The 27,952-nt window shown below is 35.0% G+C and overlaps 1 protein-coding gene across 1 annotated transcript in view; it reads left to right on the forward strand.

Annotated features, from left to right (window-relative positions):
* The window catches only part of XPR1 (xenotropic and polytropic retrovirus receptor 1), a 191,026-nt gene that overhangs the window by 11,386 nt on the left and 151,688 nt on the right, over nucleotides 1–27,952 (forward strand). Inside the window, exon 2 of the mRNA XM_065936157.1 lies at nucleotides 13,454–13,505. Within this exon, the coding sequence (XP_065792229.1) occupies nucleotides 13,454–13,505 (52 nt within the window). The remainder of the gene's footprint in view (nucleotides 1–13,453; nucleotides 13,506–27,952) is intronic.

The raw sequence follows: 27,952 nt of genomic DNA on the forward strand, positions 1-27,952 counted from the left end.
AAAATCATTTGGACATTTCTCTGTAGCATACCTGAATGTTAACACAGGTTACATGTTACCTCTACATGAAGAGCACCTCCCTCTCTACCCCCTATCTCTAATAACATACTGCCAAGCTGAAGTCAGGGCATATCTGACTAGAGAAGATTAGAATATATATTAATCTATTCATTAACTATTCATGATGTCCCCTTCCTTTTTTGAAAAAATAATAAAAGTGACAACGATGATAATAACAACAGCTAATATTCGTTGAGTGTTTCTGTTGTGTCAGGTGTTTTACATTTAATCCAAACCCTCTAAGGTAGATTTTGTTATCCTGTTCTAAGAAGTCACTGAATCTTAGATTGAGTTGATTGCCAAAGGTCACATAGCTGGTGAATGGTAAAACCAGAGTTCAAACACAGGTTTGTCTTATTTTACAGCCTGTATTCTTAACATGATGATACATGGTCAGGATCTCTCAAGGGGCTGGTGATGTAAAAATAGGTACACGCCTGTCCTAAAGGAGCTTGTAACTTGGTTGGTCTTCTAATCGTAGTGTATTGTGATTATGTTACAGAGGAATGGCCAATTGATTTTGCTCTGGAGAATCAAAGGTATTTATCTTGAAAGCTTTCACAGACGTACTAGAGATTCAGTAGGGTTTGTTGACACGGTGAAGAGGGGACAGGACACTGAGGGCATTCTAGGCAGATAGAGTAATTTTGAATAAAGGCATAGATAGGTGGAAGTATGCAAGCATATTAGTGAAATCTGGTTTAGTAGGTATGTTGGAGGGCTGATAGTGTGATTTGTACGGAGCCTTGAATACCATGCTGAGGACTTTAAATGTTTCCTGGTTGTGAACCAGTAAGGATTTTAAAGAGACTTGGGGAGAGGGATCAATGCAAAGTGAAAATGTAGTTTAGATCCTGGAGATGCAGTGGGGAGACCAAGACCAAAGATAGGAAAACCAAATAATATAGCCAAAAATAGTGAGAGCTTGAATTTACTACCTCTTTCAATCAGTTTTCCCACACTTTGACATCTAAAATCAAGATATATCTCATAATTAATTGTCATAGATTAATTGGCAGACTTTTTTCATTCTTAGAAGCACATAAAGTACCAGTGTATATTACTACTAATGGGATCTTAGATTTGATGAAATAATGATAGTAATAATATTTACTGAAAGCCTGCTGTGTGTCAGGTAGACTCATAGATACATGTTAGCATCCAACATCTGGTAGTGTCTGGCATGTTTAGAGACTTAAAAACAACGACATAACAGAATGTAACTGAAAGACTATGGGATCTGCCTGAGATATCATTAAGGGATAGGAAAGAGAGATTTACGAGAGCATCATTGAAGGCAGTCAGTGGAGAAAATAGGAAAAGCTCATGTTTATCCCCTATAGAGCGTGACTAGAGCTCTGGAAATGAGTTACTTTGGTATCAATTAGGAGAAGTGGGTCTTATTCTTTTAGTTTTGTTTATTCAGTGAAATGTGATCATTGATGACAAAATTGAGATGATAGTCTTTCTCCTGTTTTTCAAATATTTGTATAATAGCAGGTAACAAAAGTGTTGATAAGCAGGTGAGTCACCACCTCTAATCACGTAGTTCAAACATCTTTTGATTAAATCTTTCTTTTTGAGTAGAATAAGCTTATTTGAAATATTAGTATTTCAAATTATACTGCCATTAGTTATTTGCTAAAGAAGATTGCAAATTTTTTTTCTAGGATTTGTTTGCTTAGTATCATGGACTTTCAAAAATTCAGTTCTTGATAGATTCAGAAATTAGAAAGTGAATTGATATAGAGACCACCGAAATTGAAATTGTAACAACCCTGTTAGTGTAATTGTAATTTAATTGTAACTGTAATTTCAATTTCAATGTAATAACCTTGTTGGGCAAGTCATGTAGCCTTTCTGTGCCACAATTCTCTTATCCTTAAACTGGAAATGATAATACTTTTTGCTTTTGGAGGATCATGTGAAATGAAATGAATCAATAATTGGAAAACAGGACAGGAGGTTTAATAGTTAGCACACATAGTAAGTATTAGCCATTATTACATATCTATCCTTAGTGGTTTGAGTCTAACAGTTGAGCAGCATCTTGATTCATTTACTGTTGACACAGTTGGGGGAAGGGATCAGTGAAACTGTAACTAAGAAAAGACAACTTAGACTGTTTATTCAATTGAACAAATGGAAATTGAAAGAATTTTACCTTTTAAGGTTATGGAATTACCAGACCACCTGACCTGCCTCCTGAGAAACCTGTTTGCAGGTCAGGAAGCAACAGTTAGAACTGGACATGGAACAACAGACTGGTTCCAAATAGGGAAAGGAGTATGTCAAGGCTGTGTATTGTCACCCTGCTTATTTATATGCAGAGTACATTATGAGAAATACTGGGCTGGATGAAGCACAAGCTGGAATCAAGATTGCCGGGCGAAATATCAATAACCTCAGATATGCAGATGACACCACCCTTATGGCAGAAAGTGAAAAATAACTAAAGAGCCTCTTGATGAAAGTGAAAGAGGACAGTGAAAAAGTTGACTTAAAGCTCAACGTTCAGAAAACTAAGATCATGGCATCTTGTCCCATCGCATCATGGCAAATAGATGGGGAAACAGTGGAAACAGTGGCTGACTTTACTTTTTTGGGGCTCCAAAATCACTGCAGATGGTGATTGCAGCCATGAAATTAAAAGACGCTTACTCCTTGGAAGGAAAGTTATGACCAAGCTAGGCAGCATATTAAAAAGCAGAGACATTCCTTTGTCAACAAAGGTCCGTCTAGTCAAGGCTATGGTTTTTCCAGTAGGAGAGTTGGACTGTAAAGAAAGCTGAGCACCAAAGAATTGATGCTATTGAACTGTGGTGTTGGAGAAGGCTCTTGAGAGTCCCTTGGACAGCAAGGAGGTCCAGCCAGTCCATCCTAAAGGAAATCAGTCCTGAACATTCATTGGAAAGACTGTTGCTAAAGCTGAAACTCCAATACTTTGGTTACCTAATGCAAAGAACTGACTCATTTGAAAAGACCCTGATGCTGGGAAAGATTGAAGGCAGGAGGAGAAGGGGACGACAGAGGGTGTGATGGTTAGATGGCATCACCGACTCAAGGGATATGAGTTTGGGTAGACTCCTGGAGTTGGTGATGGACAGGGAGGCCTGGCGTTCTGTGGTTTATGGGTTCGCAAAGAGTCGGACGTGACTGAGCAACTGAACTGAGTATTTCATAGAACATAAAGTTTGTTACTACTTGCTGATGGTTATTGATGAAAGAAAAAAGATTATACATTTTGAAAGATTCTTTGGTTTTTGGTAGAACTGAAAAACTGGGAAGAAAATTGGTCACTTTTTCCTTTTTCGTTTGCACTTTTGTTGTAAGCCTTATTAAAATTTCTGAATTGATTTGTAAGCATAATGTATTAGAGAAGAAAATGTTTTAGGGAAGGAAATTACTATCAAGTGCAGAATTTTGGCATTCCTTCTTGACCTTTCTTCCATTTTAGAGACAGTGTTATTTAATATGACAGGTTTTATGTTAGGAAAATTTATGAGATGATTTTTAACCAACTTTATGTTTAAAAAATTTAAATAACATGATATCAATAATCAACAATAATAATTGTGTATTTTGTGAACTTGCCCTGTTAAGCACAGAATATCCTACTAAAGTATCATCCCCCTTCCAAGTTGCTTAATTGCAAACATACACAATATTTTAGTAGTTAGATCTTTTTTTCCTCTTTAGTATTTGAAATTAAATAAAAATATTATTGGTAAAGATAAAGTAATACTATTAAACTTTTGTTTTGGCCGTGCCATGTGGCATGCAGGACCTTAGTTCCCCATTCAGGGATCAAACCCATGCCACCTGCATTGGGAATACAGAGTCTTAACCACTGGACTTCTAGGGAAGTTCCTATTAGACATTTTTAAGCGTATCACTTTTCTTTTGCTTAGCACAGTGATTTATGTAGGTGGTTTAATATTTATGCTTTACATAACAGAAGTTGGATGGCTAGCCAGATATAGAGGTTGAAGGAGGGAAGAATTTAATGTAATGGTTTAAACGTAAGGAAAGTGGTAGAGACTAGCTACTTTAGGGGGTGGTAAATTCATGCTGATTTCTTTTGTGAAATATCTATATGTAGAGATAACTACTAGCTGGAATTTGAAAGATTATATCAAAAGATAAGACATTTTAATTGAGATAGTAGTTAAAGAATTAGTTACTGGGGAAAAGTATGTAACACAGAAAAATAGAGACAGAGGAAATCTTGGAAAATAAGTTGTCATAGGAGTTAAGGGTCTGAAGGGTAAATGGACTATCAGCAGTGACATGCTTTGTAGACAGGTTAATGAGAATGAGGATTAAGGTAGGCCTTTGGATATGACAAAATTCTGAACACAGTTTTCTTCTGCTAACTTTATTCCAAGTTTGAAGAGGTTAAAAGTCATTTAGACAACATATCTGTACTTTTTTTTAAAATTTAATTTAATTTTTTTCTTCATATCTGTACTTTTCGTTTGAGAAATTTGTTAAGAGTGATAAAAATGGAAAAAAAAAGAGTGATGAAAATGGGATGGAACCTTTAGGAATGAGTAGGATAAAGTAAAATATTCTTTGAAGGGTGTGTGGGATTCATTCATCTTGAAGGCAATAGAGAAGATAGCTTTAACTTTATCTACATTTTTTTTGCTTTAATTGCATTTCCCTCATTTATTGGCTGTGAACTTTTAAACAGTTATTTCTCTGAACCTCAGTTTTCTTGGTGAAAAATGGGGATAATATTTACCTTTCAAGATTATTATGAGAATTAAATGTAGTAATACATGAAAGGGCTTCCCAGGTGGCATAGTGGTAAAGAATCTGCCTGCCAAGCAGAAGACATGGGTTCGATCCTTGGATTGGGAGGATCCCCTGGAGAAGAAAATGGCAGCCCACTGAGGTATCCTTGGCAGGGTGATCCCATAGACAGAAGAGCCCCTACAGTCCATGGGATGGCAGAGTCAGACACGACTTAGTGACTAAACAGCAATAGTATATGAAAGTGCCAACAAGGGCCTGATCTATAGAAGATACTTTTCGATAAAGTATAGCTGTTAATTTCCATCATCATTAAAAATAAGCCATAGGAGTAACTTTTTATTCATTTATTCAGCAGATATTTATTTTAGGGTGTTGGTACTCAGTCTTTTAGTACACCAAGACCCTCTTTCAATGTCATGAAATTTCTTGGAAACTAAATGATGATAGCTGGTAGCATTGAAATTGGAGTTGTGAACTGGTCTGAGACTCATGAATTAGAAACCATTTTTATAAAGTGTATAGGTGTATTGCAGAACCTTTGGGTTCCTTTTTTGTTTTCTTTCAGATAAACTAACAAACTGTTACTAAGAACAGTGGGAATTTTATGTTGCCATACTATTATATTTGGACAAAATTCAATATGCTTTATCAACCTGTCTAAACCTTATATATTAAAGAGGGCTGAAGTCAAACACACTAGGAACTTTTCTTGTGGCTAGTAAATGAAAGAGGTTTGAATTTTGTGGAAATTAGCAAAAATAATGAAAATTGGGACAAAAGAAATGACTTTACATTTTGGTATTTCATGAAACTAGAAATACTATAAAATAATTAATAAAAATAACATAGTTAACACTTTAAAAAATTAACTGATGTACTGATCTTGGATATTTAGGCTTTATGTTACAAAGTCTGTGCAGTTTACAAACATATTTTGACTTTTACTGTGCTAGATGCTGTGGCCCATAAGAACTGAAGTGAGATTACTCTCTGCCCTTAGAGAATTTACAACTGTTACCACAGTAAATGTAAGAATGAGCCATATAGATTTAATTAGTTATGAAAGAACATTTGTTATCAGCTGCATTTTATTGTCAGAACAGGATCCTTAGGTAAGGAAGATGCTGATTTAATCTGTCAGATTTATTCTGTCCCAGCCCAGAAATGCAGCTGTATGATTTCTCAAGGGCATTCAGTGTAAGTTAAATTACAGTATTGGTGTCTGTGACTTACGGGAATGCAGTTTTGCTTGTTATTGCTAAATAAATCACTTCTTGAAATTGTCATAGTCTTCCTTTCCATAGTTTTTGTATCTTTATGGAAATAAACATTTTAGGTACTTTGATCAAGACAAGCCAAAGATGTTGGTTATGATCTAATAACGTTACATTCTGTGATATAAAAATATTTTTCAGAATTAGCGTTGTGTATTAATTATCTGTTTCTCTGTAATAAACTACCTAAAACTACTGAAATAATGAGAAACATTTATTATCTTTCTGTGTGTAAAGCGTTTGGAGGCAGCTTAACTGGGTGATTCTGGCTCAGGGTATTTTGTGAGGTTGTGGTCAAGATGTCAGTCGGGGCTGCAGTCATCTCAAGGCTTGCCGGGGACTGGATCCAATTCTAGAATAGCTCACTCAAATGGTTCACAAATTTGTGCTGACTTTATTTAGGAGGCCTCAGTTCCTTACCACTTGTATCTTTCCATAGGGGTGCTTCAGTTTTTTCATGACTGGCTTTTTCTAGAGTGTGGAATCGAAGAAAGAGCAAGATGAATACCGCAGTGCGTTTTATGACTTAACCTTGGAAGTAGTATTCTGTCATTTATGCAGTATTCTGTTGGCTGTATGTACGTGCATGCATGCTAAGTCATATCAGTCGTGTCCAACTCTTTGCAACCCCATGGACTGTAGCCTGCCAGGCTCCTCTGTCCATGGGAATTCTCCAGGCAAGAATACTGGAGTCGGTAGCCATTCCCTTTTCCAGGGGATCTTTCTGACCCAGGGATCAAATCTGCAGCTCCCATGACTCCTGCATCGCAGGCAGATTCTTTACCGCTGAGCCAATGGGGAAGCACCATTGGCTATACAGGTCAGTCCTATTTAGTATGTAAGGGGATTGCACAAGAGTGTTACTACCAGGAGTTAGGAATCATTGGAGGCTATTTCAGAGGCTAATTACTGCATCTGACATAAAAATCTAATGATTTAGAAAAGTGTTGGAAATAAAAAGGAGAGTATCAGAAAATTGAGAGGCCAAAATTAGAAACATTTCACTCCAAATAATGGGTAACATGTCTTTTTCTCAAAGAAACATGGATTAAAGAATGAGCAGTAAGAGTCCATTGAATAGTTTAGGTGAGAGGATGGGAGAGAATGAAATTAAAAGAGGTTGGAGTGGTGGCATTGACTGAATCGGATCACTAAACTTAGGAGTGCAAAGGAGGAGAAAGTTAACCCCCTAGGACAAGGAGTTTTCCTTCCTCATGGTGTATCCCAGGTGCCTAAAACAGGCTTGACATGTAGCAGATTCACAAGTATTTATTGAAGGAGTGAGACAGTGACTAAGGTTGTTGATCTGTGTGATGTGGGTTCTGTCAGTGACATTAACAGAAATAAAGACATGAAAAGTGTAGGCTTTGGGAAGAAAATGAATTTTAGACATTTTGTATATGTGTTAGCAGACATGTGACTGAGGATTTAGATTAGGGAGATACCTACAAAGAAATAGTAAAAACCATGTCAGTGGATATTAAAGTATGTTATGGAGGAAATGTATAAATACAGATATAACAGGACATACTCCAAGTTGGTTCTTCCTATTATAAATTACATATATTTTATATATTTAACAAATTCATTAATAATTTAATATTGTGACAACTTTTGTATATTGAATTGCCTTTTACTGATAGTGCTCAGTTGTTAAGTCTTATCTAACTCTTTGCAACCCCATAGATGGGATTTCCTAGGCAAGAATACTGGAGTGGTTGCCATTTTCTTCTCCAGTTTGCTGATGGGATACATTCAAATTCCATGAAAATTGAGTCATGCATAATGCTTCTAATATACTAATATACTATAGGATTGTTAAGTATATATTGAGAATACATTAATTTAAAATTTTATTACATTAGATTATAAAAATTTTTTTTTTTTTTTTTTTTTTACTTTACAGATTATTTCTATCATCAAAAGCAGAGCTAGGTTAGTTTATTTCTATTTGGGGATAGAAATAAAGGTAAATTAGATGGTCATTCTTCATACAGGACTCTTGAGAATGCCCAGTGCCCTCTTTTGAGGTTTATAATTTGATTTATAGAACTGTTCTTGGCACTTCAGATATCAGGAAAATGTGACTGATTTCTGGATAGTGAGACAAAGAAACCAGGTCAGATGTAACTGACTTGCACATTATTCACAGACTACTCAGTATTTCTGGTGAAAAAATTAAAAGGGGAATATAAGGGATTTCCTGGTAGTTGAGTGGTTAAGAATCCACCTTCCAATGCAGGGGATGTGGGTTCAATCCCTGGTTGGGGAACTAAAATCCCATATGCCATGGGGCAACTAAGCCCACATGCTGCAATGAAGAGCTCCTGTGGCCATAAATAAGTGATAAAAAGAAAGGGAATACAAAAAGAAGATAAGAGATAATTGGAGAGTGTTTCTGGGGTGTGTAGATCAGGCATAGTGTACATATTTTTAAGTATATATCAAAATTATAGTCAGTGCCATTTGAAAAAGTCTGATGTAAATTTTATTGAATTATTAAGCTCTGTTAACAGGGATAATGCTTCCTTTAAAGGTTTATAACAAATATTCCTTGCCCTTTCTCTTCAAATGCCTGTGTTTATTTTATTGTTTATTAATCCAGTAATTGGATTGCAGTGTGCTTGCTTTGGATGCTTTGAAGCGTATGAGAAAAATATAAATTAGATATTTTGTTAATGAAGATGATAATATTTATGGTATGTCATATGTGAGGCTAATAGCGACTTGACACAGTAGGACTCTTTCTACCCTGAATACCCATTGAAAGGACTGATGCTGAAGCTGATGCTCCAGTACTTTGGCCACCTGATGCGAAGAACCAACTCTTTAGGAAAGACCCTATGCTGGGCAAGATTGAAGGCAGGAGGAGAAGGGGGTGACAGAGGATGGGATGGTTGGATGGCATCACCGATTCAGTGGACCTGAACTTGGGCAAACTCCAGGAGATGGTGAGGGACAGGGAAACCTGGCGTGCTGCAGTCCATGGTGTTGCAAAGAGTCGGACACGATTGGAGACTTAACAGCAACAACAAGGAATCTTTCTAGCTTCTGATCCTTGTTCTATGAAACGGTCTGTGAAACCCATATGTTTGGAAAGAAGATCAGAGATGATCTTTGTTGTTGTTTAGTTGCTAAGTCATGTCCAACTCTTTTGCGACCCCATGGACTGTAGCCCACCAAGATCCTCTTTCCATGGGATTTCCCAGATAAGAATACTGGAGTTGGTTTCGATTTCCTTCTCCAGAGGATATTCCCAACTCAGGGATCGAACCCATGTCTCCTGCATTGGCAAGTGGATTCTTTACCACTAAGCCACCAGGGAAGCCCAGTGATGATCTACTGTGGGTTATTAAAAATTAACAATGTAAGAAACTTGTATTGGCAGTATTATTGAACTATACCCTATTTTGTACAAAAGATATGTTGTGGAAAGTTTAAGTAATAAAATGAGGAGTCCTTGTTGTTTAAAGTGTACACATGTCAATCCTAATCTCCCAATTTGTCCCACCCTCCCCTTCTCCGCCCCACGCACGCCACCGTGTCTGCGTGTCTGTTCTCATATATGCTGCCGTGTGTAAAATGGGTAGCTGGTGGGAACCTGCTGTGTGGCACAGGACGCTCAGCTTGGTGCTCTGTGATGATGTCAGTGGCTGGGCTGGGATGGTGGGGTGGGAGGGAGGCCTTGAGGGAGGGGCTGTATGTGTACATCTGGCTGATTCACTTCATTGTACAGCAGAAACTAACACAACATTGTAAAACAATTATACTCCAGTAAAGCAAAATAAAAATAAAATATGTGCAGGAAAAAATACAGTGTATGTAGGTTGAGACTGCATATGTTTTCTTAGGAATCTGTAAGTTTCTTATAAGAATTAAAAACTCTGTGTGCTCATGTCAGCGATCATCAGAAAATATATTAGGAACATATTCGAAATCATCTAGTTGACCATCTTATAACCTAGATGCCAGGAGATTGCAATGTCTCTGTTTATGCTTGTTTGGCCATGTTGGCTCCAAGTAGTGTTGTACTACTTTGTGAAGTAGTAAGAACTGAGACTTAAGAACTGAGGCATTTCTAATGCATAAATGATGCAGTCATGTCTAGCAGATAGATGGCCAAATGATGCGATAGTCCACTGTATGACATAAGTTTTGTGGTAGTTCACATTCTGTTAGCTAACATTCTTTGGGCATCTTCTGTGTCCTAGGCACTGATCAAAGTACTCCTCATATATAATAATATATATGATATTATTCAGTAATAATAATGAATCATAATTAATGTAAGGATTTGTGTTTTAAGTTTTTAATTTGTACAGTAGACCTGGGAGGTATGTGTAGTTACTAGTTCTGTTTTACAGATGAGGGTACTGAAGTATAGAGAAGTTAATTTTTTATGGTTACATAGCTAATAAGTGGTAGAGTTGGTTTTCATATGTATTACCTGACTCCATAGCCTCTAGCCACTGCCTCCTAGTAGAGAGCTGACTATACTGCCTCATAGTAGATCCCATCTGACATAGTCATCTTGGCATTCTAAACCCATAGCCTCTAGCCACTGCCTCCTAGTAGATAGCTGACTATACTGCCTCATAGTAGATCCCATCTGACATAGTCATCTTGGCATTCCAAACTCAGAATAGGCAAAATGGCATTGTATTCATGTTACCAATTCAGATTTTAACTCAGCAAACATCTTGTTTCCTGTCATGTTAATGTTATTGATTAAATAATACTGGTTTTGTGATTGTATTTGGATTTAATTTGTAAGATTTTACTATCATATGCATTGTTATAACACTAAGAGTTTTGTCCTAGTTTGTATATATTTCAATAACATTATAACAAAAATAATAACATTACAACATTATAACAAACATTTCAATAACATTGTAACATAAAGAAGGCTGAACACTGCAGAATTGATGCTTTTAAGCTGTGGTGTTGGAGAAGACTCTTGAGAGTCTCTTGGACTGCAAGGAGATCAAACCAGTCAATCCTAAAGGAAATCAATCCTGAATATTCATTAGAAAGACTGATGCTGAAGCTGAAGCTCCAATACTTCAGCCATCTGATGCCAAGAATCAACTCATTTGAAAAGACCCTGATGCTGGGAAAGATTGAAGGCAGGGGGAGAAGGGGACAGTAGAGGATGAGATGGTTGGATGACATCACTAACTCAATGGACATGAATTGAGCAAGCTCTGGGAGATGGTGAAGGACAGGGAAAGCCTGGTGTGCTGCAGTCCTTGGGGTCGCAAAGAGTCAGACATGACTGAATGGCTGAACAACATAACAAAAATAACTTCATACTCAGAGATTACAGTAGAGATGCTTATGTAAGGATTCCTTTGAATCTTTTTTTTTGGCTGCACCACATAGCTTGTGGGATCTTAGTTCCCCGACCAGGAGTCACACCTGTGCCCTTCTCAGTGATCAGAGAAATCTTTTGTAATGCAAATGAATACATATTGATTTTACTTATTATACAGATACAGAATTTTATATAATGTATTGAATTTCCTTAAACTAAAACAGCATGAATGAGGAAACTCAATTTTGTTGTTTTGTGTATTTGGATGTACTTCTCCTAACTCAGCTGAGTCGTGTAATAGTCATAAGTGCTAATATAGACAATACTCTGTAGGATTTTCCCCTGGTGGTTTCCAATTGGGGTCTATTCTCTAGTCACAGTCAGGGGATGGTATCCTATTTATAGAGTCCTCTAAAGTCTATTACTGTCAAAAACATAGAGGGTCTCTTGTTCAGAAGAAAACTGAAGTAGTAAGAAGCAAAAAGAATTGTCCTTGATTTTACTGAGAGTTGTCTTGATTTAAATGAAATTATGATTTAGTTTATAATCAAAATGAAGACTATCATAATCTTTCTCTTTATAAAATTTAATCTTTTTAAACCTTAATTTGGTAAACTTTCCTTTTGCAAATTTAATTCATTTGCATTACATATCAGATTTCACTTACCGTGTTTTTTCAGAGTGCTAAAAATAAACCCTTTTGAATTCAAGAGCTGTGTATTAAGTTCCTACTGCATACAAGCTTTTCTGCTAGTCATTGGTGGTTTATTTACTTACTGATAACATCATCTGATTTAGGTACATATGCCTATCATACTTAAGAAGTAGAAAAACTTCAGTCAGGTATTTGAGTCTCTGATATTACCTGGTTGCATGGTAGTACAAGTTTAAGCAAGCTCCGGGAGTTGGTGATGGACAGGGAATCCTGGTGTGCTGCAGTCTATGGGGTCGCAGAGTTGGACACGACTGAGCAACTGAACAAAACTAGTGGTAGTTTTATTTTCTTAAGTTTCTCTGGCTGGATTTTTTTTGTTTCTTTCTTCTTGTATTTTTCTACTTCTGGATATTTATTCTACTCTAAGCAATGTACTCATTTACACTCTTAAAATATTCCATGGAAGAACTATAGCATAACTACCACTGTAAAGTTGTATAGGACTTTTAATATATAATTCCAGTCTGTGAGCTGAAATACTTTCTGATGTTTGATAAAATCTTCTGAGCTAATTTCTTTTTAGACTGGAAATTAGTAGTTCCTGGGACATCTGAAATTATTTAAAAATGAAAGTGATTGTATATACATTTTTCTTAAAGGAAGTTCTAGATCTTTGTTATATTCACTTAGGGCTTTTGTGTATTGTCAGACTTTGTTAGGGGTTAGTCATGGAACTAACAGGATTGGTCACTAACTTAAAATAATGGTAAATCCATTTGAGAAGAATGTGATTTAACTGGAGTAGACCACCTTGGAGGTTTATTTCTTTTTTTGGTTTTTATATGCTTGAATGCTGTAGGCCAATGATTCTAGAGAGGGGTGATTTTTGTCCTCTGGGGCGTTTGGTAGCATCTGGAGACATTTTTGGTCAGTTGTTGCTGGTATCTAGTGAATTGCTATAGATACAAAAGAAAAAAAAAAAAACCTAGATACAAAAAACAAGTAAAGAATTATCTAGCCCTAGATGTCAATTTTACTGAGGTTGAGAAATGCTGGAGGCCAATTTGTGACTGACCAGTGATGATTTTTCTTTTTTTTTTTGGTCTAGAGTGTTTATGATTTTTCATTCTTCTCCAAATCCCCCTTAATTTTTAAAGTATGTATATATTAACCCTCATCTTAAAGATGGGACAGTACTGGATATGAAAGAATAGTATTTGGGTTTTAGCTTATTAAAGTTAATCAAATTATTTCACTAAATTCTCGATTTGGAGAACCCTGTGTAGTCGTCTGGATATTGAAAAAGAAGTAATTGTTCAGCTGAAAATGCTTTCACTGTGAAGATTACTCATGATTTCATGTATTTCTTTTCTTACTTTCTAATAGGCTTTTAAGGATATGCTGTATTCAGCTCAGGACCAGGCACCTTCTGTGGAAGGTAAGATGCATTAATCTCTACATTTAACCACATAAAACTTCTTTTTAAGAAGAGGTATTTTAAACTGAATAGTATAAAACTAATATAACTTACCCTACTATACAGATCTTATTTGGCTTTTATAATATATATTATGATTACTTTATGTTTCTGTGAAATTTTTATTGTTTAGCTCACATTTATTTACCTTATGATGGATCTCTAATGTCCTTATATCACCTTAGCATTGTGAATCACAGATACTGGTTTAAAGTTCTTAAGTGCCATGCTCCCTTCCCCCAGCAATGTGTTCTTATATCTGTTTCCCTTATCTATTCATCCATCCATCCATCATTCAGTGAATCCTTAGTTCATAACTAGTCTGGGCAACAAAGCTTTTTGTTTCTATTTATGTCATGTCTTTAGACTGAGACTCGTGAAACAAGACATAACTACTTTGTGTATGTATGTGTACATGGATATAAGCATTTTAATGTATGCATGTGCACAGTTTGGCAGTCGTAAAGTGACTGACCTAAGCATAGTGGTTATCTTTCTAATTATCTTTATTGATCCTTCCTTTTCTGTTACCTCAGCGTCTGCTCACCAGTTCACTTTTTATGGGTTTAACCATTGATAGGTTTGAGGAGTTGTAAGTTAAAGTCGTAGTTCTTATGTCAGTAAATAACTAGGAGCTAATTCAACAACTATTTGAGGGAGTGTTCCTTCTGAGGCTGGATATTCTTTTAAAATTTTGTATCATATTTCCATGAGAGATGAATATGAAGTTGTCTTTTAAAACTATAGATCTGTAATTAAAAATCGCATTGTCTTTAATGACATAGACATGTATATCTTTCTAACCATTCTGAATTCAAAATGTGCTTCCTTCAGCATCTCAAAATCTTTACCAGGATATTGGCACCTGGGTATTAGTTTTATAATATGTCACTAAATTTTGGATTATATTTAATACATTTAATAGAATTAATGTGTTCTCTAATATTTAACTGAAAACAAATACTTAGTTCTTTATTGTGTTATTATCTCTTATGTGTCTTGAAGAGTACCACCTCAAAAGATTTTAAGAATGTGAGAAAAATGAAATTACATGGAAGTTAAGCTGATTTCCTCACCCTGTGTAACTAGCTTTAATAGTGGTTCTTTTAACTTTATTCTAATTGGGCTCCTTCTCCTTAATTTTTTCTTTTTTTAAGTTTTACCATCTGGTTTGTAACAAAGATATTCTGAAGTGTGTTGAAAGTTATCATGTTCTTTATTCATCCCTCCATGCTAGGTCATGTTGCTAGTAAATCTCATATACTGTCAGCTGTTTTTGGAGGAAAAACTAAATTTTGTCAAAATATGCTAAAATGACAAATATTTATAGTTAATAGCTTTTTATCTCATTGCCCAGAGACATGAACTTCATTGGACCCTGTTATAAAGGGAGTATTGTAGGCTGATTATGCACATGTATGTGCTGTCTTCATAAGGGAAATATTCTGAACTTATTCATTCTTTCAGTTCTCAGACTAAAGTTATGTAGTTTTTATTTTCTTAACAGGAATTTTTCTCTTTAGACACACTGAAGAATCGAAGGTATTGGAAAGTAGTTTAAGGAAACATTATATAGTATTGAGATTAGAAAATGTTATTAAAAGGACTCAATTTTGTCTCTCACTTGCATTGTGATACTGTATTAATTTATTCTGTTTTATATGGTGCCAAATTTAAATGATCATTTGTTATTCCTTTATTCTTGCTACTGAGATCATATTTCTAGATTTTTACTTAGCAGTTATCTGTAAAATAATGCATCATCAACAGATTTATCACAGAGTCCAAGATAGGGCTTTCAACTTTTAACATTTTTCTCAGGGCAAGTAAAATAGGATATGGGGAGTGGAATTCAGGCTCTGATAGTTTTACTGTCTCTCTAGGTAATTCTAATATATAGCCAAAGTCAAGAACCCTTGCCATAAGTAATCTTAAAAGAATTTTAGATCAGCATTGTTAGTGCTAAGTTTTTTTAGGTAATAACTAGCCAGTAGGTTAATTGACTTCTTAAGTTCATTGATAGTTTGATTATTCTATTAGCAGCTATAGGATGTTACTTTTTTTATGTTTATTTAAATGTTTATTGCATTGAGTTGAGTATAAGTAATAGCTGTACTGATTATTTACATATATTAAATAGTTATAACTTAATATTGTTATTAGAATTAAAAAATCATTTTTGTTTATTACTTAAGATGAGTCATAGTGCAATAAGTAGTGTATTCATATTTTCACAGTACTTTTGTTTAAGATGGGATGGGTTTCTAATTGTAGTGAAAGAAAAATAACTTGAAATGGATTCTTAAAGAATGAAGTGGTTTATTTGATAGAAGTATATTAGATAAAAGGCACAGTATATGAAAGCTTAAGAATTTGATCACTATTTTTTACACTAGTGGATCATTTTCTTCTAATTTTAAGATAGTGCCTTTATTCCAATATCCCAGGTAAGGTGGCTTTTTTCCCATTTAAAAGTAAACCAACCAAACAAAATAATTTCAGTGTATTAAAAAATCAAAGCATGTTTACTTAAAGTTGCTTTGATTATTCAAATAAACATTCAGATTGTTGGTTATTTTTCTTGGTTATTTTGCTTATTGAGAGTTAATTTCATGAATCATTATATGTTGATTCATGAAAATAAAGTGTCTCTACTTTTATTTAAAACAAATGTGTTACAGAAAAACAACAAATAAATGTTTTGTGATTGTAACTAGGAGAGTCTCATATTCTGAAGGAAAATATTTAAAATGCTAAAAGACTTATTCTGAGGTATTCCTTATCAATTCATAGCTAATCTCCTTTGATATGTATTGATATCATTGCCTCTTCTGTGTAATTTGTTAGTTTTGGTAGGCATTCACATTTGGAAATATGTGACCGAGAAGATGGCTTAAAATTCTTTGTTAAAACTTACACAGTGTAATGATTTTAAAATAAGGACATAATTAAGAATTTCACTGTTTATCTTTTTTCTGCAGGAAGAATTGTAGAACATATGTAAGAATAGAATGAGGATTTATTTTTTTTATGTGGAGGGACAGACACGCACTTAGGACCTTTAAATTCAACCTTTAATGAAGTAATGTTTTGAAGAACTTTCAGAAATAGATGCTAAAACCCTTTAAACTATATTGTGCTTTTTATAATTCCTACGGACAGATTAAATTAAGCTGCAAACGGAAAGTCCCAACATCAGTGAATCAGTCGTATCTTAATAATCAAGATTGTTTTGAGGCAAGACAGTTTAATATGGATATGACAACAGAATTTCTAATTGTGGTACCCATTTGACATAATCAAATTTTGTCAAATTTTTTGGGTTGGCCACAAAAGTTTTGGTCACCAAATTCTTGGGTAAATAGTCACACCTGTTTTTTGGGGAAATTTCCTCCTTCAGGATAATTTTGATACACATGACTTATACACTTCATATAATCCTCACACTAAATTTGTTTTGGTTTATACTGAGTTATTTTCAAGTAAAGCTTCAAACTTTATTTTGCCATCATCTTTTTAAAATATAGTATCTTTTGTTTAGAAGCATTAATGTTTTCCATTCTTGTGATGGAAAAATATGAGAATCTGACAGTCAGCCTGTATCACAGAATTAGAAATTGACATTTCTAATTGAAAGAGACTTTAAAAGATCATTTTACTTCATCATCATCTTAGATTTATGTGATCTGAGACCATGTTAAGTTTGGATGACTCAGGAAGAACAATCAGGATTACTAATGCTATAGGTGATGACCAAAGGAGAATTCAAGAGATTAAACTAGTATTGAAACATAAAAATATTTTTTCATATTGACTTTATATTTTTATCCAAATAGTATCTTTGAATAACAATTTTAATCAGGCATTTCCTTGAGTCTCTGTATTTTTAAAAGATTAATGAAGCATTATCTACTTGGAATAATACTGAACTACTTGACTTATTGGGCAGAAACTAATTGTCTTTGCAGAAATCTGTTCTAAGTTTTTTTATTACTCCAAATAATTCCTAGAAGTATTGGGAAAGGTGTATAAAATTAGATAAAATCATTAGATAGCAGTAGTTATAAAGGTTAGAATAAGGGGGAAATAAAGATAGAATTGTGAGATACAGTTCCAGTAAATTTTTATTTATTTATTTATGGCTGAGCTGGGTCTTCATTTGCCGCATGCAGGCTTTCTCTAGTTGTGGCAAGTGGAGGCTGCTCTCTAGTTTCGGAAAACGTGCTTCTCATTATGGTGGCTTCTCTTGTAGAGCACAGACTCTAGAGCCAAGGGCTTCAGTAGTTGGGGCTTATGGTCTCTAGAGCCCTGGCTCAGTAGTTGTTCACAGGCTTAGTTGCCCTGCGGCATGTGGAAGTTTCGTGGACCAGGGATTTAACGCGTGTCCCCTGCGTTGGCAGGTAGTTTCTCAACCACCTGTATCTCCCTGAACCACCAGGGAAGGCCTCTAGTAAATTTAATGTATACAATAGATACCATAAAGATCCTGGAAGGAAAAGAACATCAGGTAAAATTAAGGAAATCTGAGTAAATTATGAACTTCAGTTAATAATGTATCATTATTGGCTCATTAATTCTGACAAATGTACCATACTCATCATGTAAGATGTTATTAACGGGAAACTGGAGAGTGGGGGGTAGTAAATGGAACCCTCTTTACAACTTTTGTAACTTTTTTGTAAATATGAAACTATTCTAAAGTGAAAAGTTTATTTAAAAAAATAAAAAGATGCCGTAAGATTTATACAGTTGCCAGAAGCTAATTGTAAGTTCAACCCTGACTTTGCTGGAGTTCAGAAGGTAGAGGTGAGCATGATTAATTTCAGAATTAATTCATAAGGTAAATTTATACCAGTTCCTCAGAAAAAGATCAGTCTTTACTCAACTTGAGATTTGAGAGAAGTTCTTCCTTTGGACCTTCATGGAGAATATTTTCTTTGGTGTGCTAGATTATATCCCCAACAACTATTTTACAAAAAGCATGACAGTAAGTTTCATGAGGCTGCCCCTTACAATCCAAGGGTATGATGTAAAAATTTATTACTCTGACCTACAAAGCCCTAAATAATCTGATCCTGTGTCTGTGACCTCACCTTCTACCATTTTCCCCCTTCTTTACTAGGCTCCAGTCCCATTGCCTTTTCTATACCTAAATCAGCCCTAGCTTGCCCTTACAGTAGGGCCTTAGCTCTTGCTCTATGTTGAGAATCACTAGATCATTTCATAGCTGTGTCCTTCAAGAGACCTTCTGAATAGTCAATCTTACGTAGCCCCTCAGTCACTTTTTTATATCACTCTATTTTATTTATTTTTGCATACAGTTTTTTGATATCTTGTGTTTTTTTCGTTGATTTATTAGTTTGCTTGAGACAGTATATTAAAAGACACTTGCTCCTTGGAAGAAAAGCTATGACCAGCCTAGACCATATTAAAAAGCAGAGACATTATTTTGTTAACAAAGGTTTGTCTAGGCAAAGCTATGGTTTTCCAGTAGTCATGTATGGATGTGAGAGTTGGACTATAAAGAAAGCTGAGCGCATAAGAATTGATGCTTTTGAACTGTGGTGTTGAAGAAGACTCTTGAGAGTCCCTTGGACTGCAAGGAGATCCAACGAGTCCATCCTAAAGGAGATCAGTCCTGGGTGTTCATTGGAAGGACTGATGCTGAAGCTGAAACTCCAATACTTTGGCCACCTGATGCGAATAGCTGACATTGGAAAAGACCCTGATGCTGGGTAAAGATTGAAGGCAGGAGGAGAAGGGGATGACAGAGAATGAGATGGTTGGATGGCATTACTGACTTGATGGACATGAGTTTGAGTAAGCTCTGGGAATTGGTGATGGACAGGGAAGCCTGGCATGCTGCAGTCCATGGGGTTGCAAAGAGTTGGACATGACTCAGTGACTGAACTGAACTGAGACAATATAAGTCCCTTGAGACCAGAGATTTTACCTTTTTTTTTTAGTTTTACATCTAGTATCTAAAATAGGCACATACCTTAAATATTTACTGAGCACATTAATGGGTAGGAATAAATATGAATCCTTTCCCTCAATATTCCTTAAAGCCAAAGTACCATTTATTTAAAAATTCACCTAGCTTGCTTCTTTGTTTTTAGTTTTTTGTTTTTTTTTTTAATTTTTAACTTCTTTTGATGTTTAGATGCAGAATTTTGCCTGCTGGTTAGAAGGCTAAGCATAGTTTGTTATTGTTTTATAATGCTGATTGTCATTTCCTAAACTGAGGTAACACACATAGCCCTTCTTTAAAACTGGAAGAGAAGCAGAGGATGTGACATCTTAGTTTATAAAGTTTTTTTTGGCATTGTGTTGTCTTGATACCAAGCACAGTTTCCTTTGATTGCTGAGATTTTTATAAGCCATTGGGTGGTTGTATATTTTTTGTAAGGCACTAAACTACTTTTTGTTTTTATATGCTTCCTTTCAAAGATATATGAAATAGGCATAAATTTGAAAAACCATGTATGAATTGTTGAAGAATATTTTCCATGTATGTCTACTTTAATGGAATATGTGTTTTAGATAATTTGAATTAAAATGGAAAGATCTCAAAGTGCTTTGATTGTTTTCCTTTCACATTTTGCCTCTTCTGTTATAAAGTATTCCTTTTGATGGAGAGTATATGGCTGATGTTAGCTTAATATAACTCTATGATTCAGTTAGCTTAATACAACTATCTGACTTTCTAAAATGGAATGAATAGATATAGTTAAGGATGTAAGTCACTGACCACTGCTATACTAGCCTCTGCTTTTCTGCCCTTTCTTTTTAGTTGCCCACCCCCTTTCCCAATCTTATGAACAGATTTTGTTGGATCATTTTTTGCTTAGGTCTCCTCTGCTTATTCAACTTGATTAGCAGATGTGTTACAGTCTCCCTAAGCTCCTTAGAATTCAGCTGTTAGTGGCATTGAAGATGAAAGTATGCTTGTAAATAATTCATTCTGATTATACGCTTGAATGGACAGAGTCCACTTCAGGCATCTTCTTCCACCTTACCTCTTTCCCCAGGTCTTTGTTGTTTTAACAGATGTGAGGTTGCTTTTTAAGTTCAAGAGGATGGAAGACTGAATTGCATTTCTAAAATTCATGAAGTAGTTTTTGCATGTATAGGATTGCTGTCAAATCTATGCATTCATAATACATTACTTACGTTGTTTATAATCTTGTGTCTCCCTTCCCCCAGTTTTTCGTTTTGTTTTCCTATATCACTGTCTGTTTAAAAATTTTTTTTCTAACCTAGAAATAAAGCCATCTGATATTTATGATAGGGAGAACTATAGCTAATTTGTTACATTTTCAGCTTGGTAGTAGCATGAGAGTATTATCTCTTATAGGTTCCACCTTGCTGCTAGTGTTGTTTTGTTCAGTCATTTATTGTCGATGTTTAGAAGTCCTTCTGCTAGTAGTGGGTTCATATTGTATGAGAAGACTATATACCAGGAACGAGTAGAGAGTTTAATCCCCAAAATTAAATTCTAGATTTGTTTGTGACCACTGCAACCTTGTTTTGAAATAAATACAGATTGCTAAGAGTGGAAGTTGAGACGAAAAGGATTACGTATTCCCTTGTATTATGGAAATGATAACTTCTAGATAAAAAAAATTATTACCCTCAAAAATATACTTGTGTATTCTTTAAAGATGCCGCTGATCTTGAACTAGTTCACTAATAGGAAAGATGTGCTTCTGAATAATAAATAACATTGCTATTTGAGTTGACAAAATATTTCTCTTTCACAGAGAATTAAACATAATTTAAAGCTCATTGTTAGGACACAAAATGATGATATAAATAGGTAGTAAAATTATGCGATGAAAATATGTATCAACTTTGAATAGCATACAAGTTGGAACCTAGAAGAAATGAAAAAATGCTTTTAATCCTTTCTTTGTGATACTACAGAATATTTAAAATATTTTCAGTATTTAAAGTTTTCCTTTGTATATAAAGGTCAATAACACAAGGGTACTGTGTCATTTGTCACACAAAATTATTATTTATTTATTGGTAAGTTTGAGGGAAGGTCATAAAGTAGAGAAGGAATAATTGCAAAACAGTAAGTCACGAAACAAAAATTCTGGTATCCAGTCTACATAGTATACAAAAGAATACTGGTATCCAGTCTACATAGTATACAAAAGAATACTGTAACACATGAATGAATATGATGATTTCAGATAGAATTTTCTAAACTAGTATTAGAAAACTGGAGCAATTGTTAAAGCTTCAAGTTGTCAGAACTTTCAGTTAAGGGAAGTTTTTTTTAATGCTCTTTTTTCTTTAGGTAGGACGACCTTACGTCTTTAGTGAAAGAATGCCAATGAGAAAGGTAGAAAGAATAGAAAGTTTTGATCAGAGAGTAGTTTTCAGCACTGGGTTATATCATTGAATAAAAGAAACTAAAATCCCTGACCTCAAGGTAGAAAAGATGCTCTGAAAATCATTTAGATTTGCAATAATGTTTAATTATTGCAGTAATAAGAAGGAATAAGGCATTCCGTGGTTGAAAGAGTAGATAATCCTCTGTTAGTTTTCTGTGTTTGCTGTAACAGTTTATCACAAACTTGGTGGCTTAAAGTAAGAGGCATTTGTTCTCTCTCAGTACTGGAGGCCACAGTGGAAAATCAAGATGTTGGCAAGACTTCACTCCTGGAATTTTGGGGGGATAATCTATGTCTTCCAACCTCTGGTAGTTGCTGACTTCTTTGCCTCATGGCCACTTCACCTCAATCTGTGCCTCTTCATTTTGCCTTCTTCTCCATCTATTCTCTGTGTATCTAAGGACATTTTTCATTGGATTTAAGGCTTTCTGGGTAATGCAGGATGTTTTTATCTCATGATCCTTAATTTCATCACAGATTCCAGTGATTTGACATAGATATATCTTTTGACCATGAGTGAGAATGGTTGTGGTCAGTTTGGCCTACCATATTCCTAAATCTGAATTGAAAAGAAATGCATTGTAGTTCATGTTGTATCTTCAAACTTTGTGCTAGAACTAGAGGTATAACTGAGGCATTTGTTTTCACAGTCTAATCTACCCATGTTGAAGGGAACAGTCAAATGATGTTAAAAAAAAAAAATTTAAGTATGATACGCAGAAAGTAAAAAGCTGTCCAGTATATAGGCTTGACTGTATAAAATACAATAGAGGATAGCTTACCTGCTTCTAACCAAACTATCCCTCTTTAGGATTTCTTTTATATTTCTGGTATCCTTCCTGAGGGAAACAAAAAGGCAGACCTTGTCCTAGCATGCGGGGTAAATGTCCTCTCTTCCCTCCAAAATTTTTATTATGAAAAATTTGAAAGATATACAGAAGTAGAGAAAATGTGTACAGAATCCCATGGATCCATCACCCAGCTTCAGTTCTTATCAATTCAGTGCCTAATCTTGTTTTGTCCTCCTGATTATTTTGAAGCAGATTCCAGAAATTATATCACTTTTCCATAAGTATTGCTTCTGTGTTAAGCGTGCATTTAGAAAAGCAGAGCTGGTTTACGACGCTGTGTTAGTCTCAGGTGTTCGCACAGCACAGTGGCTCAGCCACAGTGAGTCCTGGGCTCCGCAGCAGGCCCCTCTCGGTCACCTGTTTACACGGCGCTGCCTAAGTGTCAGTCCCTACTCCTGGCTTTCACTGCTGGGGATCATGTTTGTTTTGCACATCTGTAGGGCTGTTTCTATTCTGTATATAAGTTCAGTTGTATCATTTTTGAGATTCCACATGTAAGTAATATCATGTTTGTCTTCCTTTAACTAATTTCACTTAGTATGTGAAGTCTTGGTTTATCCATGTTGCTTCAGATGGCATTGTTTTCATTCTTTTTTATGGCTCAGAAATATTCCATTGTGTGTGTGTATACACACACACACACACCCCACATCTTTATCTGTTTATCTGTTAATGGACATTTAGGTTGCTTCCATGTCTTGGCTATTATAAATAATGCTGCTGTGAGCATTGGGGTACATATATCTTCTTGAATTATGATTTTCTCTGGTGTAAATATTTCTAAAGGATAGTTCCTGTCCTAATTACCAAAATACAGTTATCACACATAAAAATATTATTAGTAATTTAACATTATTAAGAATATCAGATATTTGATACTATTAAGAACTTACTATTAATATATTTTAAAAGATATTTTAGTCTGACCAGAGACACAAATAAGATCTATCATATGATTTATTGTGTTTGATTAATAAGCATGTTAATTCTCCATCTATCAACAGTGGCACCATTCAAAACAGTAGCCACTAGCCACAGGTAGCTAGTAAAATTTAAATTAGTTACAATTAAAATGAAATACTCTGATCTTCAGTCACACTATTTACGTATCAAATGCTCAAGAGCCTCGTGAGGTTAGGGGCTCCCATATTGGAGACCACAGAACATTTCACTCATTGGAGAACGCTTTATTGGTTCCAACTGGTATGTAGGTTTCTGATTCTCTTATTTTTCTTGCATTTTTCTTTTTAAAATGTTAATTATCATCATTATTTGGTGGAGCAAACTGATTTGTTTGTTTTTTCGGTCTCCCAGAGTCTGGATTTTACTGATTGTACTCCTGTGGTGTACCTTAACATGTTGTTTGTTCTCTGTATTTCTTGTAAATTTGTAGTTAAGTCTAGAGAGTTGATCTAATTCAAATTAAGTATTATGTGTATATGCTTTCTCCTAAGAATATATAATATATATATATATATAATATCAGATTGTTTCTCTTTGTTATGTTGCTATCTATTGATGATCATTGCCTAGCCTTAGATCCATGAATTTGTTAACGTGTACAAAATGGTTATATTTTAATTCTCTTGTGTTTATTAGCCAGCATTCTCTAGAGAGAAACTTCCCTTTTCTAAGTGTTTGGTTGCCTTTAGCTACAGATTGTATAGAAAGGTAGGATGATTGCCTAATTATTTTATTTTATAGTTTTTGAAGCAATATTGGTGCATTAACATTTTACAGAGATGGTTAATGAAATGTTTATTCTAAGTGTTTTAGTGAATTAATATGAGGGCAGGAAGAGAAGGGGACGACAGAGGATGAGATGGTTGGATGGCATCACCGACTCAATGGATGTGGGTTTGGGTGGATTGTGGGAGTTGGTGATGGACAGAGAGGCCTGGCATGCTGTGGTTCATGGGGTCGCAAAGAGTCAAACACCACTGAGAGACTGAACTGACTGACTGAAGTTTGAATCTGTCTACTTAGTTATGTTTTGTTCCAGTGTAGTTTTTATCTCTCTTGATGATCAGATCTTTAGCTTTGACCCAGTAGGAGCCTTTTCAAATGATTTTCTAATTCCTTTTGATATGACCCTTATAGTCTTTGATTGCTTCCTTTCTAACTGGCATGACAAAACTTTCCAGACTCATCTGACATATTTCCAGTCTGGGACCTGGAATCAGCCATTTTGCCAAGGAGTCTTGATTCTTTCTGTGATAACCAGAGAGTCTTAATTCCCTTAGAAGCCACATAACAGCATTTCCTTCAGAGTATCATTGCTACTAAATTATTCATTGTTTTATACTTTCTTTTTCAGTGGGAAGAATACATACATACACACCCATATATGCATAAATACATATATATATGTATATAATTATAAGAGAAAGTACCTCATTCATAAAAACTTAGATTCTTAGTATGCTTTAGACTTGAAAGTGTCTACTCCAGCTTTGAAAAGGTGAACTCTGATGACTTTTAGGATTGAATAATAAATACTCTTGCCTGCTAACCGTAAGTACAGCTCTTTGGGATTATAGTGTTGGGGGGTAGGGAATCTGCCTATACTGATTAAATTTTCATTTTTATTGAAGGTTGAGAGGAGATACATAGTTTAGCCCTACAAGATTGAGTGCCAGTTTGTAGCTTCTGATAAGAAATTGATCAACTACGCTCTTGTTACAAAAGATGCAGTCAATTGAGATTGGAAAAGGAAATTGAATTTGTATTGGTGTGTTATCACATGCAGTTAATTTTGCATGTACTCCCGAGGCACATGAATCTTATTTGAGGTTGAAATATCTATACTTTGAGTCAGGGCATTGCAAATTTAGTGTGATTAATGTATTTAAGAGTTTCTGTTGTTTCACAATTGCTGTGCAGTTCTAAAATATGTTCTTATTAGGCTATTCAAAATGGAATCTTTTGGTCATTGAAATGAAAACATGAAATAGCTAATTTGGGCGTTCCTCTTATAAAGGATGGAGCAGAATAAGGTAACTTATATTGTAAGATTTATTGTTTTTACACTCTTATTTTTTTCTATCTGAGACCTCTGTTATCTTAGTGTATAACAAGTTTGTTATTTTTCTGGAAGATTATGACTTGTCCTTCTACTTAAGGAAAAATATGGTATGATGGTTCACTCATGACATGGTAAATGAGTTGGGGTATTTACAGCAGAGAGGAAATTTTAACAATACAAGAATAGTGCAATATATTAGGTACATACCCTCAGGAACAGTTTATCTACAATGTCCACAAAAGAATTTTCATAAGTGAAGTAGTAAGAGAATGATTAATGAAGGAGTTGAGATTTGAATTAGGTCTTGAAGCATAGTTATAACTGTAGGAGAAGGCTTTCTAGGCACAAAGAAACAGCAGGACAAAACCAGAGGGTGTGTAAATATATAAGACACTGGGGGGTGATTCAGTGAAATACTTTAAATGAAGCAGAGGGGTATTACAGGAGAATAGTGAACTCTAGGGAGAAGGCAATGGCACCTCACCCCAGTAGTCTTGACTGGAAAATCCCATGGACGGAGGAGCCTGGTAGGCTGCAGTCCATTGGATCACGAAGAGTCGGACACGACTGAGCAACTTCACTTTCACTTTTCACTTTCATGCTTTGGAGAAGGAAATGGCAACCCGCTCCCGTGTTTTTGCCTGGAGAATCCCAGGGACGGGGGAGCCTGGTGGACTGCCGTCTATGGGGTCGAACAGAGTTGGACATGACTGAAGCGACTTAGCAGCAGCAGCAGCAGCAGCATTGAACTCTTAAGGATGAGGCCAAATTTCCAAGGGTCTTAAATTTTTTTAAAAAGGTGGATTTTATTTGGGAAACCAATATACGTTAACATTTGAGGCTGTTAGTCTAACGCAGATGAAAATTTAGAGATCATTGTGAATTCTTTGTACTAGTTCAACAGTATCCAAAAATAGATAGAAGTCCAGAAGAATGCAGACTTTTAGGTATGGTACCATCTAGTCTTCAGCGCTGCTGTTTTTATGATTCCTATAGTTGTGTCCTCGTCCATGATGGGAGTCTTCCACCTGTCTGCCATGAACAATTAGGGTCAAATGCTCCCTTCAAGATACTGGAAAAAGCAGATTCATAATTTTTGAAAACTTTTTATTGAAATATGGTGTTAGTTTTTGTTGGTTATTGTTGTTTTTGTTGGTTATTGTTAGTTTCAAGTGTGCAGCATAGTGTTTCAGTATTTTTGCAGATTATGTTCTCTTATAGATTATTACAAGATATTGGGTATACTTCCCCATGCTATATAGTATATCCTTGTTGCTTGTATACTTTGTTTATAATAGTTTGTATCTTTAATTTCATACCTAATTTTTTCTTTCCCACCTTTCCTTTCCCATTTTGTAACTGGAGGTTTGTTTTCTATAGCAGATTTGTAATTTTTAATTAGCCACATGACCCAGAATATTCACAGTTTTCATTCTTTTCTTTTTTCTTTTTCAGATAAATTGATGTAAGATAAAATTAATCATTTTAAAGTGTACTAGCATTCAGTGGCATTTACTACATTTACAGTGTTGTTCAACCGTCACTTTTATCAAGACACAGAGCACTTAAACTGAAAACAAGGTTTATGATAAAGTAATTTTTGGTGATATTTTTGCTTGCTAGTTTTTCAGTCAGTGTTACTTGTAGAAATATATTCCTTTTAAATTCTTCCTTGCATTCATATTTATAAGAATATTTATATATTTTATAAAAGCAGGAATTTCATTCATGAGGGCTCAACTGTGAAGACTGAGCACCTCCCAAAGTGGTGCTTTATTATATTGGGCATTAGGGTTCATATGAATTTGAGGGGGACCACAAATATTCAGTCTGTAGTACCCCACTTTGTCATTGCATACCTTTTTAATATATTGCTGAGTTAAAGTCACTAAAATTTCATTAGAATTTTTACATCTGTATTCATATAGGATATATGTCTATAGATGTCATTTCTGGTTAATGTCTTTGTCTTATTTTGGCATCAGGGTAATGTTGGCATCATGGAATGAGTTAGGAAGAATTCTTTCCTCTTTAGTTTTCTGGAAGAGTTTGTATTGAATTGGAACTATTCTTCCTTAAATGTTTGATAAAATTCAACAATAAAGTCATTTGGGCCTGCAGTTTTCT

Source organism: Muntiacus reevesi, chromosome 5, assembly GCF_963930625.1.
Source record: "Muntiacus reevesi chromosome 5, mMunRee1.1, whole genome shotgun sequence".
Taxonomy (NCBI): Eukaryota; Metazoa; Chordata; class Mammalia; order Artiodactyla; family Cervidae; genus Muntiacus; species Muntiacus reevesi.